General features: G+C 33.3%; 1 protein-coding gene across 1 annotated transcript; it reads left to right on the top strand.

Moving 5' to 3' along the window:
* Positions 1-292: 292 nt before the first annotated feature.
* LOC114416308 (TMV resistance protein N-like) lies at positions 293-13,450 on the top strand. The gene is made up of 3 exons (XM_028381171.1): positions 293-697; positions 11,211-11,821; positions 12,092-13,450. Exons 1-3 carry the CDS (start codon positions 293-295, stop codon positions 13,329-13,331), a joined length of 2,256 nt encoding a protein of 751 aa, XP_028236972.1. The 3' UTR covers positions 13,332-13,450.
* The last annotated feature ends 4,986 nt before the right edge of the window (positions 13,451-18,436 follow it).

Genomic DNA, 18,436 nt, shown 5'->3' with positions numbered 1-18,436 from the left:
GAATTTTGTAGTCACATATGTTATAATAAATTTAATGATATATAAGTAGTTGAAAATAAATGTTTAATAATCAATTTATTTTTTTTAAAAATCAAATTTTTAATATTTTTAAAATTTTTTTTAATTGTAATCGAGTACGGGTCGGGGTCGGGGATACCCGATACCCGACGGGTACGGGGATGGGATAAAATTTTTAAACCCGCCGGGTATCGGGTACGGGTATGGGGACAGGTCGGGGAGTCGGGGTCGGGGATTGGGGAAACAATACTCGTCCCCGCCCCGCCCCATTGCCATGTCTAATCCAGATAGGGTTCATGAGGCTAATTTCGCGTGTGGAGAAGGCCTTTTCGAGGAGCAAGGCACTGGAGTGAGTGAAGAGGGCTCGGACATTAGTGCTGAGAGCGAAGGCGGCATTGTTCTTGTCGTCGAGCGAAGGGACGGACGACGGAGTAATGCCAAGCATGTCGCGGGCGTTGTCGGAGTAACCGAGGATGCGAAAGGGGGGCTCGTCAATGGCGATCATGGAGCCAAAGGGCTAGATGAAGCCGCTGCGCTGGATTTTGACAAGGTAAGCCATTATTTGCTGCTCGGGGACGGAGTAGTTGAAGGACCTCCCGAACTCACTGGACTGCTCGAAGACAATGTGGAGCCGCGTGTCCTCCATGTACTGCGCGATGGGCTTGCTCCCGAACTCTCTGTTCTCTGTTTCTCTAGCATAAACCCTAATTGCAGCATCTCTCTATCTCTCTACTCTCTAACTAGAAACGAGAATGCCAAAGGTCCACGAGCATTTGGTTTTTATTTTTATTTTGTTTACAATTATGAAAATTATAGTTAGAAAACCAGCGTAAATGTTATATCACATAACATTCTAAGGTGGTTTTTAATAACCGCCTTAGATTGTGCGTCGTAAAATGTGATTTATTTCACAATAATTACAAAAATGTCATCGTTCCACTTTCTAAAGCGGTCCCTATACAACCGTTGTACATTCAGTGTCGTAAAAATCCTTTTTTTAGTAGTGTGCAATGACTTCTAACGCATCATCCAATGCAGCTCTTCTTCATCTCACGTGATGAGGACATATGATGTGTTTGTGAGCTTCCATGGTGAAGACACTCGTACCAATTAACTTCACTTCGTTTCTACTTGGAAGTCTCCATAGCAAAGGCATCGATATCTTCAAAGATAATCAAGATCTCAGGAAAGGCGAATCCATAGCATATGTCTCGTAATAGACTCATCTTTGTTTGGCCTAAATGTCTCGTAATGGAGAAGTGCAATGGCTAAAAGAGAACATAAAAGTAGAGATATTAGGCAGGCGCTTGAATAAGTTATGATGACCAGGAAGAAAAAGAAAAGAAAATATTTCTAGATATTGATTTTTCTTCGATGAGGATTATGAGCAACATGTGAAGGAAATCCTAGATTTTGGTGGATTTGATCTTGAAATTGACCTATTAGTTCTTGTTGATAAATCACTCATAATCATTAGTGATGGTGGAGCATTTATATGCATGACTTGCTAAAAGATTTAGGCAAGTGTATTGTTCAAGAAAAATCACCTAAAGAGCCAAGAAAGTGGACTAGATTGTGGGATTACTAAGGTCTCTACAATGTTATGTCACACAATATGGTAAAATAATTTTTTGAATGTATATATTTTAGGTTGCTCCATTCTTTTTTGGAATTTGTATATATTTCAAAAGATGTAACATATTCTTTCTTGTTTGCAATGTTGTAGGAAGCAGAAAATCTTTAAGTCATAGTTGTTGAATATATTCCACGGAGGTTTTGTGAAACAACAATGAGAGTTGATGCTCTATCAAAAATGAGAAACCTTAAGTTGCTTAGGTAGGAATTTTTCAAGAAACCTCTTTTATCTTTCCAATGAATTAGCCAATTAGGATATCTTATTGTGTAATATGACAACAAATGCATTGGCATTGCTTGTTGTGTAGTATTCACAATCAAGGTTATCAAACTCAGTTTACGCAGACTCGTGAGAGTTTCATTGACTCGACTCGTAGACTCAATTCGTAGACTCTTAGGAGTTTACTTCATATAAAAATAATAACAATATCTATAAATAAAATATTAATTAAACATTTCAACATTATAATAAAGCAAAATAGTAAATCATAAAGTTCATAATATTTAAATAACCAAATTTAGTAATAATACATCACTACTAGATAATGACTTGCAAACATTATAACAGTGGTAGATTATTCTCATCGAGGGTTTGATGTTATTAGAGAACAAGAGTTTGATATTATTAAAGGTGATAATTTTATATTTGAGAATAACACACTAAATGAAAGTATGTAGAATGCTAAACAGACAAAAAAATAAAAAATAAAATGACTTACATTTTGGTTTATTATTTTTAACTGACTAACTCGTTGACTCGATGGTAAACTCAAGAGTCTACCAAGTTTACTTAGAGTTTGCTCAGAGTCTACTAAAAATGAGTTTACTCAAGAGTCAATTTATAGACGACAAGTAGACTCATAAACTCGTAAGAATTAGAAAATTAACTTGAAAGTTTAATAATCATGTTCACAACTCAAAGATTTAGAGATGATTCCTCCAAAAAGAGAACGACATTTTTAATTTGTAATCACAAAAATAGAATTCCAATGGATCTACAAATAGATGTAGTCACAGACAAATCAGATCACATGTGATTATTCTATTGGGATCTAGATATAGACAATCAACGCTTGGACCAGAAATACAAATTTGAAATAATGGACAAGGAAGGTTTTCATTGAGGTGAAGAAATACGGGTGTCGTTGGATAGATGAACAGGATTTAGAACCATCACTCAACACATGAATCAGGAAAAGAAAAGAGGGGAACTGATTATGAAGACTTGATTAAAGGTGTACTATCACATGCTGAAGGCGATCCTTTGGCAATTTCAACTATTCTGATTCTGATATGTTTTATAATGATTTTAATTTGTTATTTTATTTAATCATTCTTTTGAAACTAGAATTCACCTCTTATTTTTTCTTTTAAAACCAATATTTTGATTTTGATATATAATAATCCATTCACCGGATCTCACCATTCTATGGGATGAAAACACTTTTGATGCGAAGATTAGTTGAATACAAGTTCCCTCCTGCATGAATAATTTTTGTAAACCTTGTCATCTTAATAGTCAAAGAGCCGGGGACTGATGTAAAGGCTTTCAAATGCTACAGCCTAGAGATAAAAGAAAATGATATAAGGGAAGGAAGAAATCTACCTAGTTGACTATTAACACGGTGTATGCGTTTGAAACTTTCAGGGTGCTATTTGTTATGGACCATGAAGTGTAGTCAAATTGAGGAATGGCAAAACTTAGACTACATCAAATGTCTTACTAATAAGAAATGTTTAAGTATTTTCTCTAATTGTAACATCCAAGTCCACACGTATGTCTTATTCACACCGCATTGTCTGTGTCTTAATTTTCTTCCAAGAGCTTGTGTCAATACTGAAGATTTGAGTCTAGCTGAGGAAACCTAAAATAAAGTGTGTTCTTTGATAACAGCCAGTCTTAAGACATTGGATAGGGTGCAAAAGCCAGTCTGAGAACGAGAACCTTCCCCCTTTCCCCCTTGTGTTTAACCCGCTTTATGCATATTAACTTCGACATATGTTGAATCTCCTCCACATCCACTATCCCACCCCTAAAGATCACGTTATTACGGTGATACCAAATTGCATTGGTAACAGCCACCCAAACTTTCTTTCTTCTCCTGCATATCAGCATCCAACAAAACAGCATATGCAAACTTGACAGAGTAACCCCTTGATCCCTCTGCCATCCACACCCATGAATCAGACTGTAGTCTATGCAGACGTGCAGTTTGAACTGCATCTAAGAAAACTTGGACTTGGTGATCTTCCCAAGCAAACCACGCATTTCATTTTTCTAGCTTGACAAGGTGCCTTTTCAATATGAAGGCCGGCAACTGCCACTACTAGTCCAAGGATAAATATCTTAAACCTCTTGTTTTTCTTCCACATTATTAGAATTCATTTGTAATCCTTAAAAAAGAAAAAGAATTCATGCATGGACCTTGTCCAAGAGTGTGGGAGAGTTAGTGTTTTTTTTGTGTGTATGCTTAGACTGCATTTATTCTTTATGTGAGATAATCTTGCTGGAGTCTTATAGGGTCAATACTGGCAGAAACTCTCATTTCAAGTATTAATGTGGCTCATATCCAAGACTCAAACTCGACATACTTTTTACCACTTGTTTATCTAAAATTGTCCGTGGATATCTTTCCACACCCCATGTATTTTGGAAATATCACCCATATAATATATTTGTATTCTTATTATTATTATAAAACATCTTAGCTGAAAATTTATTATAGTATTTGTTCAATCACGTCTTATAACTTAGAATTGTTTGAAAACAAGTTTCAATTACGTACTTGTTCTTCCTCATCTCCTAGCCAAATTAAATCCAAGTAATTCTTGCACTCAGCATGCCCAACAATGCAAACACCACTATTTATCAATGGCTATCAATGTTGTAAAAGAAACAAATCAAGGCAGCGATTAGAAGACAATTTCCTACATAATGCATGTATATTATATATATGCTACGAAATTAAAATAAATCTTGTGACATTTCTTTTCCGTTAAAGTTTATATGTAGTGTAAAAAGAAAAAGAGTATATATTTATTTCATATTTATAAGAAAGAAATATCTCTCTATATATACTATGCCATGAAATAGCTAAAAAGAAAAGAAGTTACTAATACTAAAATATTCTTCTTTTGTATTCCCTTACCGTGTTTGTTTTTAAAAAATCCACGATACAGCTTGTTTGATGCCGATTGGCCTAGCTGTATTGTGAATTCAACTCATACTTTTCTGACGTGCTGAAGAAACAAAGTTCAAAAATTTCACGTGGTAAAACTATGGTCTTTCCATAAAGTAGTAATTGGGTTCAGTGAAACTTAAATTACTTATTACGAAAAAGAAATGTTCTGATTGTCCAGTGAAAATATAATGTCATCCATAAATATTTTGTACTGTATTTTCACGTGCAGGACTAACTAGTTGTAGCAGAGTGGGAAAAGTAAAAAAAGAAAGAAAGAAAGAGTCATGCCTTGTTTAGTAGAGGAGAGAAAAATAGGATAAATGAAAATAAAAACAAAAAGTACAAATATATGAAAAATAAAATAGAAACTAAATATTTAGTTAAAGAGAAATAGAAAAGAGATTAGGAAAAACAAATAGATGAATAAAAATAAATCAAAAATTAGTAACCACAGTCTCACCAATTTTAAAATTATTTCTCTGCTTGTTATCTCCCATTTACCAAACAAACCAATTTATTTCCATATTTCTAAAATTATTTTCATATTTTATACCAATCAAAACCTTAATGTGAAACCTGACAGCATACATGTGGGAAAGAACGGGAAACTTTGAGAGCGGAAGAAAGCTGGCAAAAAGTACTGAGAAATAGCTTGAGTATTAATAGATTTTAATATATTAATTAATTAATATAGAGCTATAAAGTTGAGTCCTCTTCATCTAAGAGACTAAAACAAATGTTTACCTTTTGTCTTTCTTTCATTTTTTTATTAATCCATATAGTTTAAAAGGAAAAAAAAATCTTTTTCATATTTAAAAGAAAAATATATCCTTTTCTTTATATGTGCAAAAATAGGTGTACGTACACGGCTAAGTATTTCTTCTTTTGCATTTCCTTTACATTTCTTCAAAAAACTTTCCACGTACGGTATGGTTGTCGACATGCCTAGCTGTATTGTCAATTCAAGTCCTATTTTTCTGACATGGGATTTGAATGCGGAAGAAAACCAAGTTCAAAGATTCCACGCGGTGAAACTATGGTCTTTCTCAAGAGTGAATGGCTTGGACTGTGCAATTGATCATGTGTCCAGTGCTATGGAGATTATTAACTACTAGAAAAGACATTCAAAGACGATAAAAGTAATTAACGTACGACAACTGTCGTAGAAAAAATCATCTTAAAAAATATATTTACTTTAAGGCAATTTTCATCTCAAAATCGTCTTAGAATAATTTAGTATAGGTATATTTTAAGATGATTTTTAATCTAAGAACCGTCTTATAAAATGCACAATTTAAAATAATTCTTAATTAAAAACAATCTTAGAATGTGTTTCTTCTAAGATGATTTTTAGAATGTGTTTAATTTAAGATGATTCTTATCTAAGAATCGTCTTAAAATGACTTAGCATAGGTACATTCTAAAAAAGTTTTTATCTAAGAATAATTTTAAAATGTGTATTTTTAAAAACAGTCTTAAAATGATTAATTCTAAGACGGTTATTAATTAAGAACCGTCTTAAAAATATTTTTTGAATTTTCATTCTTTTTTAAAAAAATTCCACGATGGTGAGGGAATTTCTTTCTTTTGTGCTTTATTTTCATGAATTTCATAACCAGATTATGAATTACAAAGAACCTATCTTTTACCCAACATGTAATTTGAAAAATAAATTTATCTTACCAGGATCAACCATGGAAGCAGCAACCAGAATTTGAGAAGCATAAGCCTCCACACAAACAACTAAGAACACTTTCTAGTTGCCTTCATTTTATTTTTTCATCAACTTCTCATAGTTCAAAAGAATTCTCTGTAATGGGAGGCAACACTAACAACAATTAACCCTCAATCCAGAAATTAAAAAAGAATTGATGCATTACAAATGCAAATTGAACTACAAAGAAGACTGTATGAGAAGCGTGAGGTGTAACATAAAAGAAAATTATGTCTTAAGTTGGTTTGGAAATATTAGTACTTCCAATGCTAAAAGATGAGTCCTTTCAGTTCAAAAAATTAATAGCAATAGTCAGACATTAGAAGACCTTCATGCAAAATTGCAAACAAGCCAACATTTATTGATTACTGAGTATAAAAGAATCACATAAAAAGGGGAGAACATACATAAATCTTCACAATATGGATAGCTTCATGAACATGTATCATTTTAAGAAAGCAAAAAACTATAAATTATGATGTATTAATTTTATGAGATACAAATGAACATGGAGAAGTTGGTATTCAATGAATTCAAATTTGTATGAAATAAATCGAGATATATCAAGGCATATACACTTCAGAATCATAAAACTTTGTAGGAAGTTTCATTTATAACACAACTCTTCAAAATGCTAAACTAGTATGTTTATAGCTTCTAGGAAAAGCAAAACCAGATATACCTCGCCAATTGTTAGAGATGGCATTCTACTGTTTTAGTCAACCTGCTGGCCAACCCAGACAAAGACTTCCGAGTGACAATCCAAGATGTTAATATCTTTTATCATCAAATCATCCTAGGAAAAGTTGTGAATCTCTTTCACCTGCAAGCATTGCTTCAAATTAATGCACTTGCACTAGAATAAATCCAAATACTAGCATCTTCATAAGCAAAGAAAAAGAATGCAATAATATTTTATTTGGGAAAAAACCACACACTAGCAAATTCACCCTCAAGATCTATCTTAAATTCACCTTTAGTTATAAGAAAAGTGATCAATAACACATTGGCCAATTTCTGTCAGCATTCTACGTCCAGATTCAATCTTTAAAGGACGCCAAGATGACCATAGACCACTTTGCAAAAAGATTATGTCCTAGGTCCTAACATGTTGTTTTTAAATGGATCAGATTAGTTGTATTTTGTTCTTTTTTGCCAATCATTATGTCAACTAGTTATTATACAAATTTGAGTCTTTTGTTGTCCATGCCAGCAATTGTATCATTCAAATGTAAAATTATATCATGGGACGACAAATTAACTGATCGAACATATAATGTCATTTTAGTAATATAATGAAACCCTAGTAATTTAATGATCAGACACATAATATCACTAAAATAGTATACAAGGGAAGTGTTAGTTGTTATTCATGAGTTAGTTTTGTATTGAAAATTTGTAAGGAAATAACAATGTGCCTCCAATTTATGGTTAGTTTTGTAGAAATTGTATATATTTTCTTTATTGTGTGATTTTATAGAGTAGAAACTCCAGTTTTGTGACCTAATGTTGAATCCAACTTAGTTTGTAGGCCAAAGAAGAGAAGGTGCAAAGAGCTGCAGTTGATGATTCGCTTAGTGAGGCAGATTGGCTAAGCGAGACACATCCTCTTAGAAAGGCATCCATCTCGCTTAGTGGATGAAAAACCCTAGAAGATGATAAGTCATAGATCTGCACGCCTAGCGCGCAGTTAACCCGTCCAGTGAGGATGTTGTCTCTTCTCGTGCTCAGCGCGCCCACTCTCGCTTAGCGGAAATCCACTTACTCTTGCTTAGCGAGGCATGCTTGCTAAGCGAGCCTTCGCGTACTGAGAAGTCCAAGAGCCTTTAAAACACTCGGGTTGGTAGAACTCAAGAGACACAACCGGTCAAGAACAACAAGGAGAGCTTAGCTTCGTGAAAAAACAGAGAGATTTAGGGTTGAGAGGTTGGAGAAGACATTCTTCATCATCTTCTTCCAATTTCTTTCACCAAAAATAGTTCCTTTCTTGTATTTTGAAGCTTTGCTTGTAATGAAAGGATAGAGCCTCTTTGTTGGGGAGTAACTACTGAAACTCTTGATGTAATACTCTTACTATCTATTTAATGTTGTTTTCTGGTGTTCTTTGCTCCTATCTATGCTTATTTTACATGCTTGTGGCTTGATCACTCATTTGTATGTGTAGTTAGGCCTTTTAGTATTGGAAAATACTTTAAAACCTTAGAACTTGATACAACAAGCTAGAAATTTGTATGCCTAGGAATGAAGTGCAGTGATCTAGTCTATTTTATATTGTATGTTTAGTGCAACTCTGTTAGAGTGAGTTTGTTGAGGAATCAAGGACAAATGGTAAGAGAGTTAGGCTTATTCATGTAAGGAATCATGGTCTGAGTATTTTCTCAGTGTAAGAACACTAGGATAGCGTTAAATAGAGAAAAACCTTTCATACGACAAGAGATATTTCAGTAGGAACTCCCCAACACTTTTAACTTGATAGTTGTCACATTTTATAGCTTTGAATATTTTGTTTTTGTTCAAATAGTTCAATAGTGCAAAAACTCAATTCACACTCAATATTTATTTTATTTCAAGCTTTAAAAGTGTTTATATACTGAATATACATAGTCTAGGTGAAACAAATTCTCTTTGGATACGATACTCGGTCTTACCATTTTATACTACTTGTGCGAATCGATACACTTGCTGTAAGCAATCAATAGGAAGTCACAATCATCCCAACCCACATGGTAGAAAATATGGTTCTCGATGAATTCATCAAACTTCTTCGTCCTGCACCAACTCTGGGATTTCTGATCAATGTGTGGGAGAGGAAGATGTTGAGCAAACATCATAGACTAGTTATTCTAGAGGGGGTGATGATGACCTTGGAAATAAGGCCAGAAGATCATAAATATTTGTGATTCTTAATAAATATTAAAATTTTGTATTTTTTCTTTAATAAAAAAAATTATTTGCATTGAGTCTCTAATAAAATAATAATTTTTTTATCCTTGATATTTTTTTAAATTCATGATAAATGGTGTAGTTGTTTCCTAGTATATATTTTTTTCATTTGTTATTAGTCTTTTTCAAAGAGCCTAATAACAAATGAGTTTTTTTTTTATCATAGAGCAAATAAAAAATTCTTAATTTCTATAGCCTAAAAATAAGTTTCTAGGATCAAAAACAAGATTATTATTTTATCAGGAATAAAACAATTTTTTTTATTAAGGAGTAAATACAAAATTTAGATATTTATTAAGAATTAGAACCGTATTTTAGTTTTTTTTTTCATTTGTTATTAGTTTCTTTTGAAAAGACTAATAAAATATGAAAACCATATATTAAAAAAAAAACATAATTTTCACTAACTTTTTACGAACTAAAAAAATATCAATAACAAAAAATAAAATTACTCTTTTATTAGGAATTTAATATAAAAAATTATTAAAAAAACAAACACTCAAATGTTTATTAAAGATCAAAATCATATTTTAATGGATAATTTATAATTCACCTATCACACCAACTTTCTGTGCACAACCCTGTGTTAGTTTTATATTTCTAATATATAACTTATAAATTGAATTATAATAAATAATTTAAATTGTGTATAAGATTATTTTTAAATTACAATAGATATACCATGAAGAAAATTAAATATACAAATAAAAATAAGATTGAGGGTGTAGAAACACATTTTACTAATTTCTAATAAACATTATAATTTAAAATTTTATTTTTAAAGTTGAATTTTACCATATTATACACGAGGAAGAAGGATAGGAAATCATGGTCTTTCAATATCTATCTTTCTTAAATAAACTAATAATTTCATCCGTAAAATTATGACTTTTGACTTGATCCTTCTGTTCTATGAACTAATTTGTTTGACAACTTTAATTGATGATAATCAACATTCCTACGGGTCTCACAATAACTGTGATGCGCTAACAGCCAAGTTACACATTAAATAAGTGATAAGGTGATAAGGTTTCTGTGGACCTAACACATGGCAAGCGAGAAGCTGCCAAGAAAAACACCTTCTTCACTGTCCACGCTTTCCTTGTATCCAGAAACCATTGACCTTGCTTTGCATTTTCACAGCTTTTGCAATGACTTCTAACACCATGATACCATAAAAGAGGAAAATTATCCCAAATTCGAGACAGGGACAGTCGAAGAAAACAAAATAAAATTTTAAATATTAACTTTCTTATCTCCCTTCATTAGAAAATAGAGTTAAATACAGGTCCTAAAATTCTATGGTATAGATACAGCTGGGTTATCAATACCCGCCACTTCATAACTAACTTTGTACTCATATATAGTTAGTAATTGGGCTTAAGGCCACCTAATAGAGCACATGCACAAAAGCGTGGTAAGAAAACTGCCCCAGGCCCTCATTCACATTCACTATTAGTGATAACAATTAGTGACACACGTGGATCTTATAAATTTTTTTATACTGTTTATTATTTTTACAGATAAAGAAATTATTATATCTTGATTTGAATAAACAGAACAAGGGGAAAATAAAGTAAAAATACCAAAACAAAAATAAAACAAATAAAGAGGAAAAGTAAACCCAAGATGGCAGCACATATAAGGTAGGTTGACGAATGAAAATTCTAAGACGCAATTGTGACATGAGAAACTGACAAGTTAACTACAGTTATTAGCTTTCTATAAAGCAAATTGGAAAAATAAAGAAAGAAGCGTTTCTTTCTACAATTATTAGCTTTATAATATTTCTTCACTGCCCACAGTTATTGTCCTCGCAATACGCTTCTGCAATTGCAATGGCTTCTTCTTCATCTCATGCGATCATCACTAAATATGATGTGTTTGTCAGCTTCCGCGGTGAAGACACGCGCAACAACTTCAGTGCTTTTCTCTTTGAGGCTCTCTTTGAAAATGGCATCCATGCCTTCAAAGATGATACACATCTTCAGAAAGGCGAATCCATAGCACCCGAGCTGCTACAGGCCATTCAAGGGTCTCGCCTTTTCCTTGTGGTCTTCTCTAAGAACTATGCTTCCTCAACTTGGTGCTTGCGTGAACTTGCACACATCTGCAACTGCACTATTAAAGCATCCCTGAGTCGTGTTCTTCCAATTTTTTATGATGTCGATCCATCAGAGGTGCGGAAACAGAGTGGTTATTATGGGATAGCCTTTGCAGAACACGAACGAAGATTCAGAGGAGATAAAGAGAAGATGGAGGAAGTGCAGAGATGGAGAGAAGCTCTGACACAAGTGACCAACCTCTCTGGCTGGGATATCCGACATAGGTAAGTACAAAATTATATGCAGTCAGTCATATTATATCCATGTGCATATATTTCATCATTTCTTAGTCAAGTTGTTTTTATCAAACTTACTATCGGTTTCTAAAGTAGAGTTCATAGAAGTTGAGGACGTAGCATTCAAATTGACTCTAAATTTATACATGTTTAATGCAATTGATGTTTAAAATCTCTGAAACTATCTTGTCCTGTACTTATATACATTATGTTGTGGTTCTGATACTTTTCCATTCTTCATTTTCTTTAAATTTTCAGGTCACAACCTGCAATGATTAAAGAAATTGTTCAAAAAATAAAAAATATATTGGGTCCCAAATTTCAAAATCTTCCAAATGATAATCTAGTTGGGATGGAACCCCGTGTCAAAGAATTGGAAAAGTGTCTAGCATTGGAGTCGGAGTCGGTTAGTGAAATTCGAGTTGTCGGAATTAGTGGAATGGGGGGAATAGGAAAAACGACTCTTGCCATTGCTTTATACAAAAAGATTGCTCATCAATATGATGTTCATTGTTTTGTTGATGTTGAGAACAGTTATAGAGGACAATCCAGTTCACTAGGTGTACAAAAAGATTTACTTGAACAGTGTTTAAATGGCGAAAATCTACAGATTTGGGGTGTTTTTAGGGGAACATATATGTCATCATCTAGACTACACAATAAACGAGGACTTATAGTTCTTGATAATGTTAGTCAGGATGAACAACTATGTATGTTTACACTATTACTTGAATGTCTTGGTGAAAGGAGCACAATCATCATAATTTCTAGGAATGAACACATCTTAAGGACACTTGGAGTACATCATGTTTACCAAGTCCAACCATTGAACGAAGACAATGCTATTCATTTATTTTTCAAAAATGCTTATGGCAAAAATGCTTTCACATGTGACCATATTCTCACTACGTGGCGTACAGTTTTGGCACGTGAAATAGTATCATATGTTCAAGGCCATCCCTTAGCAATTGAAGTAGTAGGCAAATCTTTGGTAGGTGGAGATCTTGTGCAGGGTATAGTTACATTAAGTAAGCTAAGTAAAAATAAAAGTAAGAATATCATGGATGTGTTGCGAATAATTTATGATGATCTGGAAGAAAAAGACAAGGCAATATTTTTACATATTGCTTGCTTCTTCGGTCAGAATTATTCTGAGCATTATGTGAAGGAAATCCTAGGATTTCGTGGATTTAATCCTGAAATTGATCACCTCCAAATTCTTGTTGATAAATCACTCATAACCATTAGTGGTGGGATGATTTTTATGCCTAGCTTGCTGAGAGATTTAGGCAAATGTATTAGAGAAAAATCACCTAAAGAGCCAAGAAGGTGGAGTAGATTTAGGGATTGGAAAGTTGATGCTATATCAAAATTGAAAAACCTTGACTTGCTTATGCAAGAGAAGTTTGACAAGGTGGAGAAGGAGTTTGACTTATACGTGGATCGTTCTTGGAGTAACATCAAAGATTCATTGAACAACTTATGGGACAACTTGTAAATTTTTATGTTTTTCCTATTTTCATTTTCTTTAAATGAATGTACCAATAGACAAATTATCTTTGATTATTCCATTCCTGTTTAAATAATTAATAATTATGGTCCAAGTGTTGTTTTTAATTGTGTCTCTTTCTATTTGCCCTTCATTGCATCCTATACCCAACTTGAGACGTTTGAATGTCTCTTTCTGCGTTAATCTAATCGAGGTGCTAGATTTTGGTGAGGCCCTAAATCTCGAGAGACTAAATCTCAGAGGATGTAGACGACTTAGTTGGTTCCATCCATCCATTGGTTTTCCTAGAAATCTTACCAATCTGAATTTAAGTTGCTGCGAAAGTCTTGTCGAGTTACCACATTTTGAACAGGCCCTAAATCTTGAAAAGTTATATCTGGGAGGATGTGAACTACTAAAACTGCGACCCTCATCCCTTGGTCGACTAAGAAAGCCTTTTTCATTATATTTGGGAGGGTGTAAAAGTCTCACTGACTTGTCAAATTTTGTAGGGGACCTAAATCTTTCTTGGTTACATCTCGAAGGATGTGAAGAACTAGGACAGATACATCCATCCATTGATCATCTAAGAAAGCTTACTGTTTTAGATTTTAAAGATTACAAAAGTCTGGTAAACTTGCCACATTTTGTTGAGGATCTAAATCTTAAAGAGTTAAATCTGGAAGGATATGTACAAGCAGATACATCCATCCATTGGTCATCTAAGAAAGCTTACTGTTTAAAATTTGAAAGATATTGCAAAAGTCTAGTAAGCTTACCTAGTAACATATTGGAACTTAGTTCTCTCAAACGCTTAAGTCTTTTCGGCTGTTCAAAACTATATAATGTCCATTTATCCGAAGAACAAAGGGGTGGAGCTCCTAGTTATTCCCAATGAATATTCTCATTTTTCAAAAAGTGGCTTCTGTGGCCTTCTGTGGCCTTCGACAAAAGCCTGGAAGATGCACATAAAGATTCAGTTAGATGTTTGTTGCCTTCCTTTCCTATTTTCTCATGTATGCGTGAACTTGAAATCCCTTATGCTTTAGTTAATTTCCAATGCTTAGAAAAGCTATGTTTAAGGGGAAACAATTTTGAAACACTACCCAGCCTCAAGGAGCTTTCCAAACTGTTACTTTTAAACTTATAACACTGCAAGAGATTGAAATATTTGCCTGAGCTCCCTTCACGAACTGATCATCTACCTAGGGTCAAATGGAAAACTGTTGAAGAAGATGATTGGGATTAAATATTTTCAACTGCCCAGAATTAGTTGAGAGAGATTGCTGCACCAAGAATTGTTTATCATGGATGATGCAAATATTTCAGCACTTCACTATTTCCTTTATTCATCATCCTTCCATAGGCTATATAATGCCGTGGTGGGTTCCATTGATTTCAAGTATTATTCCAGGAAGTGAAATACCAAGGTGGTTCGAGAAACAGCATGTGGGCATGGGCAATGTCATAAACATAGGCGGATCCCACTTTATACTGTATGATGAAAATTGGATAGGCATTGCTTTGAGTGTAATCTTCGTGGTACACAAAGAAAGAAGAATGCCCCCTCCAGCCATGGAACAACGTTCAATTCTTAGTATTACAAGTGGCCCTTCTATTCCTACTCGAACAAAGAAAGAAAGAACACTTAGAAAATTAAAATAAAATAAAATAAATAAACAAAAAAATGCAAAGTCTTAAACTCAACAACAATAGAAAAATTACTTCAAAACATGAATCAACAAAGCACTATATTATACAATAAGCATAAATGAAATAATTCAAGGGAGAAATTTTGTTAGCTTGGGTTGAAGTGCGCAAACGCTATCCTTAGAGAAAGAACGCGACAACCTGTTGGTTTCGATCGTGTGCATCGAAAGGATCCCGAACCTTCTGAACATCAATGTTCTTGCTCTCAAAAATAAGTTTTTATTAGAGAAGGAGGAGAAAAATTTTAGGGAAAAAGAGATCAGATTTATGGTCTACTAGTGTTTACTAAAGAGAAGAAAACATATATATGACTGTTGGAAAATAAATATGACCGTTGGAAATCAACTTACAGGTGTCAAAACAAAAAATCTAATTTTAAGTAACAGGTTCTAAAATAAATATTTTATTTTATAAAATAGAATTAACATAAGTAATATATATTTATAAATTTAAATTATAAAACAAATATTTACTAACATTTCCCCACATAATTTAAAATTTTAATATATATATATATATATATATATATATATATATATATATATAAAATAATTTGTATAAAAACGTAAGAGAAAGAGCATGTGATATTGTATTTTGGTATAAGAAACCTTCCGGGTTTAAGCCTTATACCTAATGTTTATGAACTTCCACCCGAGAAAAATGTAGTAACTTAATTATCTTGAACTACACATTTTTTAACCGGACTTTACTACACAACCCTACAATATTGGCATTCAATTAGGTTCTAATCTGTGGTAGCACGTTACACGACCTTGCGTATGTATCTTATTTCGTGAGTGTCACTTAGAGATTAACTCATATCTCACAATGGCGGCCCCAACACCACACTCACTAGGTGAATCCTCAAAGAGTGGTTTGTGATCCCATTGTTCACTAGTCGGCAGATGTACCGATTCACACAATTAATATAAAACGGTAAGACCGAGTATTGTATTTTTAGGGAATTTGTTTCACCTAGACCATGTACATTCACTATGTAAAGACTTATAAGGATTAAAAACAAGCTAGGTAAATGTTGTGTTCTGTACTAGAAAACCTATTTGAACATAATCAAAATATCTATAGCTATAAAAGGTGAAAACTATCAAGTTAAGAGCGTTGAGGCATTCTATTGAATTTCTCTTGATGTTTAAAATGTATTTTTCTCTATTTAACGTTGTCCTAGTGTTCTTATGCTGAAAAACTACTCAAACCATGATTCCTCACATGAATAACTATTCCCCATGCCATATCCATTTCAGCTTTATAGCACATTGCAACGCATCGGTACGCTTGCTTATTTGTTAATTGTGATTAAATTTTGGCAGCATTTTGCCTTGGTCTCCAAGTACACATCATGAAGGCGATGAAATGTAACCATCCACCACTTTGACGTATGCACCCAGAGAACAATTTGAAATACAGTTTACCAAAATTTAGACCAATATAACAAATCAGCAGTTAACCCATACGTATGAATGTACTATAAACAAACAGTCCTCCCAAACTGTCCAAACAGATAATTCAAGATTCAACACAATGATTAATACAAACTGTCTGTATTAATCAAAGTATTGAATCTCAAACGGGAAACTAAGGCTCGCTCACAATGAACATAACTAATTATTCATTAAGTCAAATACATTTTTGTTGCTACAAGCAAACAAGTCATATAAATTTTGGAGGCTAGGACTAAGAACAACATACCTGGAAAGGCAGTCACAAAATTGAACAAGTCAGTTACTTCACATATTCAACAGCAACCAGATCAAACAATGTGGTAAACACAGCAGCAATGCACCTTTTGTACAAAACACCGCAGTAGAGAAGCAAAATATATTTATTTCCTAACAATAAAATTATGGTCAAACATAATAAATAATCATGTAACCAACTCAATGCTGAAACTCATGCTAATTACACAAGTGGCAGAAACTACGAGACAAGTATTCTTTGCTGAAACTCGTACTTCTAATCATAGTGACTCAAAGTGGTGTGTTACATTTATTGATGATCATACTTGGTTAAAATATAAAATAGTTGCGCTATATGTATTTATTAACTTCTTGTGAATAAAGCTAGAAATGACTGTAATATTTGGTCAAGTATGAAATCTGTTTGGGATAAATTTGCAACTGGGTGTGAAGGAAATGTGAAAGATGATGAGTTGATTTGGAGAGCTAGTGATAAAGGTGTGTTAGATATCCCATCAGGTTACATGATTTTTTTTTATCAGCGAAATTTATATATATATAAAAAAAATTCAGATCCAAGAAATATTGTTACATATTTACTTACGGAAATATTTCTATGGAACCAAATGAAGGCAAAGATATTAGAGAATGTTATCATCATGTCTAGACTTTTACGCTCTTTTTCCCGTATCTCTTTTAGATCCAATTTTTTCTCATCATCTTCTTCAAGAAATACAAATTCATTAAACGATCAAGAAAACCAGACCCACGAGGTCGCCCCCAAACACAATCTCTTTGATGAGGAAGTCCGATTCGAAGATATCAATCAAAACATGGATGACTGAAACATTCCAGAAATTCCTCAAGATCAACTATATGTTCCTGAAACGATTAAAGATAAACACAACTTTGATTACATAATCAAAACAGTAGAGAACAATATTCCTCTAGGACAAGATATAGGGGAAAAATTTCATTTAATTTCAAAGAATTCAATTTATGAACATAGCCGTAGGTATAAATATCTACACATCGGTTGTGTACAAGTAGTCATCAAACCCTTAATTGACATGGGCATAGATGCAATAGTTTTAATGTGTCTAAGAGATATTAGGCATAATAAATTTGAAGACTCCTTAATTGGAACAGTAGAAACCAATTTAGGACAAGGTCTGGTATATTTTAATTGTTATCCAAATAAGACAGTGAGTTTAATAGACAGAAATATTCTTGACTCTCTGTTCTTAAATATCCACTTTCATGGCCTTGACATGAAAGAAAGATCAATTCCAGCAGCATTGATTTATAGGATCCAGTACAAGGTCATGAATACTTGTGCGTCTAGAGTCCTATTACAACCACAAAAGGGAGAAACAACCTTATTTATCACTGATATGACAAAAGCCAATGTTTCTTTAAAAAGAATAATAAAATGGGATGAAGTAACTCTCCCTAAAAAATGGGTCATGGAGAAGGCCACACCGTCTGATCCCCGACCCGCTTCAATTATTGAAAAAATTAAATAAGATAACTCAGGAAAGGTAGAAATAACCTTCAATAGAAGAAATTCATTTTCATCAAGGATAGAAGCCTCTAGGTCGGAATATGAATCGGCTAGAAGGTCTTTTCAGTAAGAACTCGTTCAATCCCTGTAGGATTAACTAGATCTGAGTCACATAACCAGTTCCCTATGGTTAATCTCCAAGGTCT

This window comes from Glycine soja, chromosome 6 (assembly GCF_004193775.1).
Source record: "Glycine soja cultivar W05 chromosome 6, ASM419377v2, whole genome shotgun sequence".
Lineage (NCBI taxonomy): Eukaryota > Viridiplantae > Streptophyta > Magnoliopsida > Fabales > Fabaceae > Glycine > Glycine soja.
The sequence above is the reverse complement of the archived record's forward strand: the minus strand, read 5'-3'. Positions and strand labels throughout refer to the sequence as shown.

Excerpts from the sequence above, each read along its gene's own strand:
- LOC114416308 (XM_028381171.1), top strand. The coding sequence starts at position 293 with ATGTCTAATCCAGATAGGGTTCATGAGGCTAATTTCGCGTGTGGAGAA. Across the intron at positions 698-11,210 it reads GGCTTGCTCCCGAACTCTCT|CTTTCTATAAAGCAAATTGG; the intron begins GTTCTCTGTTTC and ends TACAGTTATTAG. Across the intron at positions 11,822-12,091 it reads GGCTGGGATATCCGACATAG|GTCACAACCTGCAATGATTA; the intron begins GTAAGTACAAAA and ends TTAAATTTTCAG.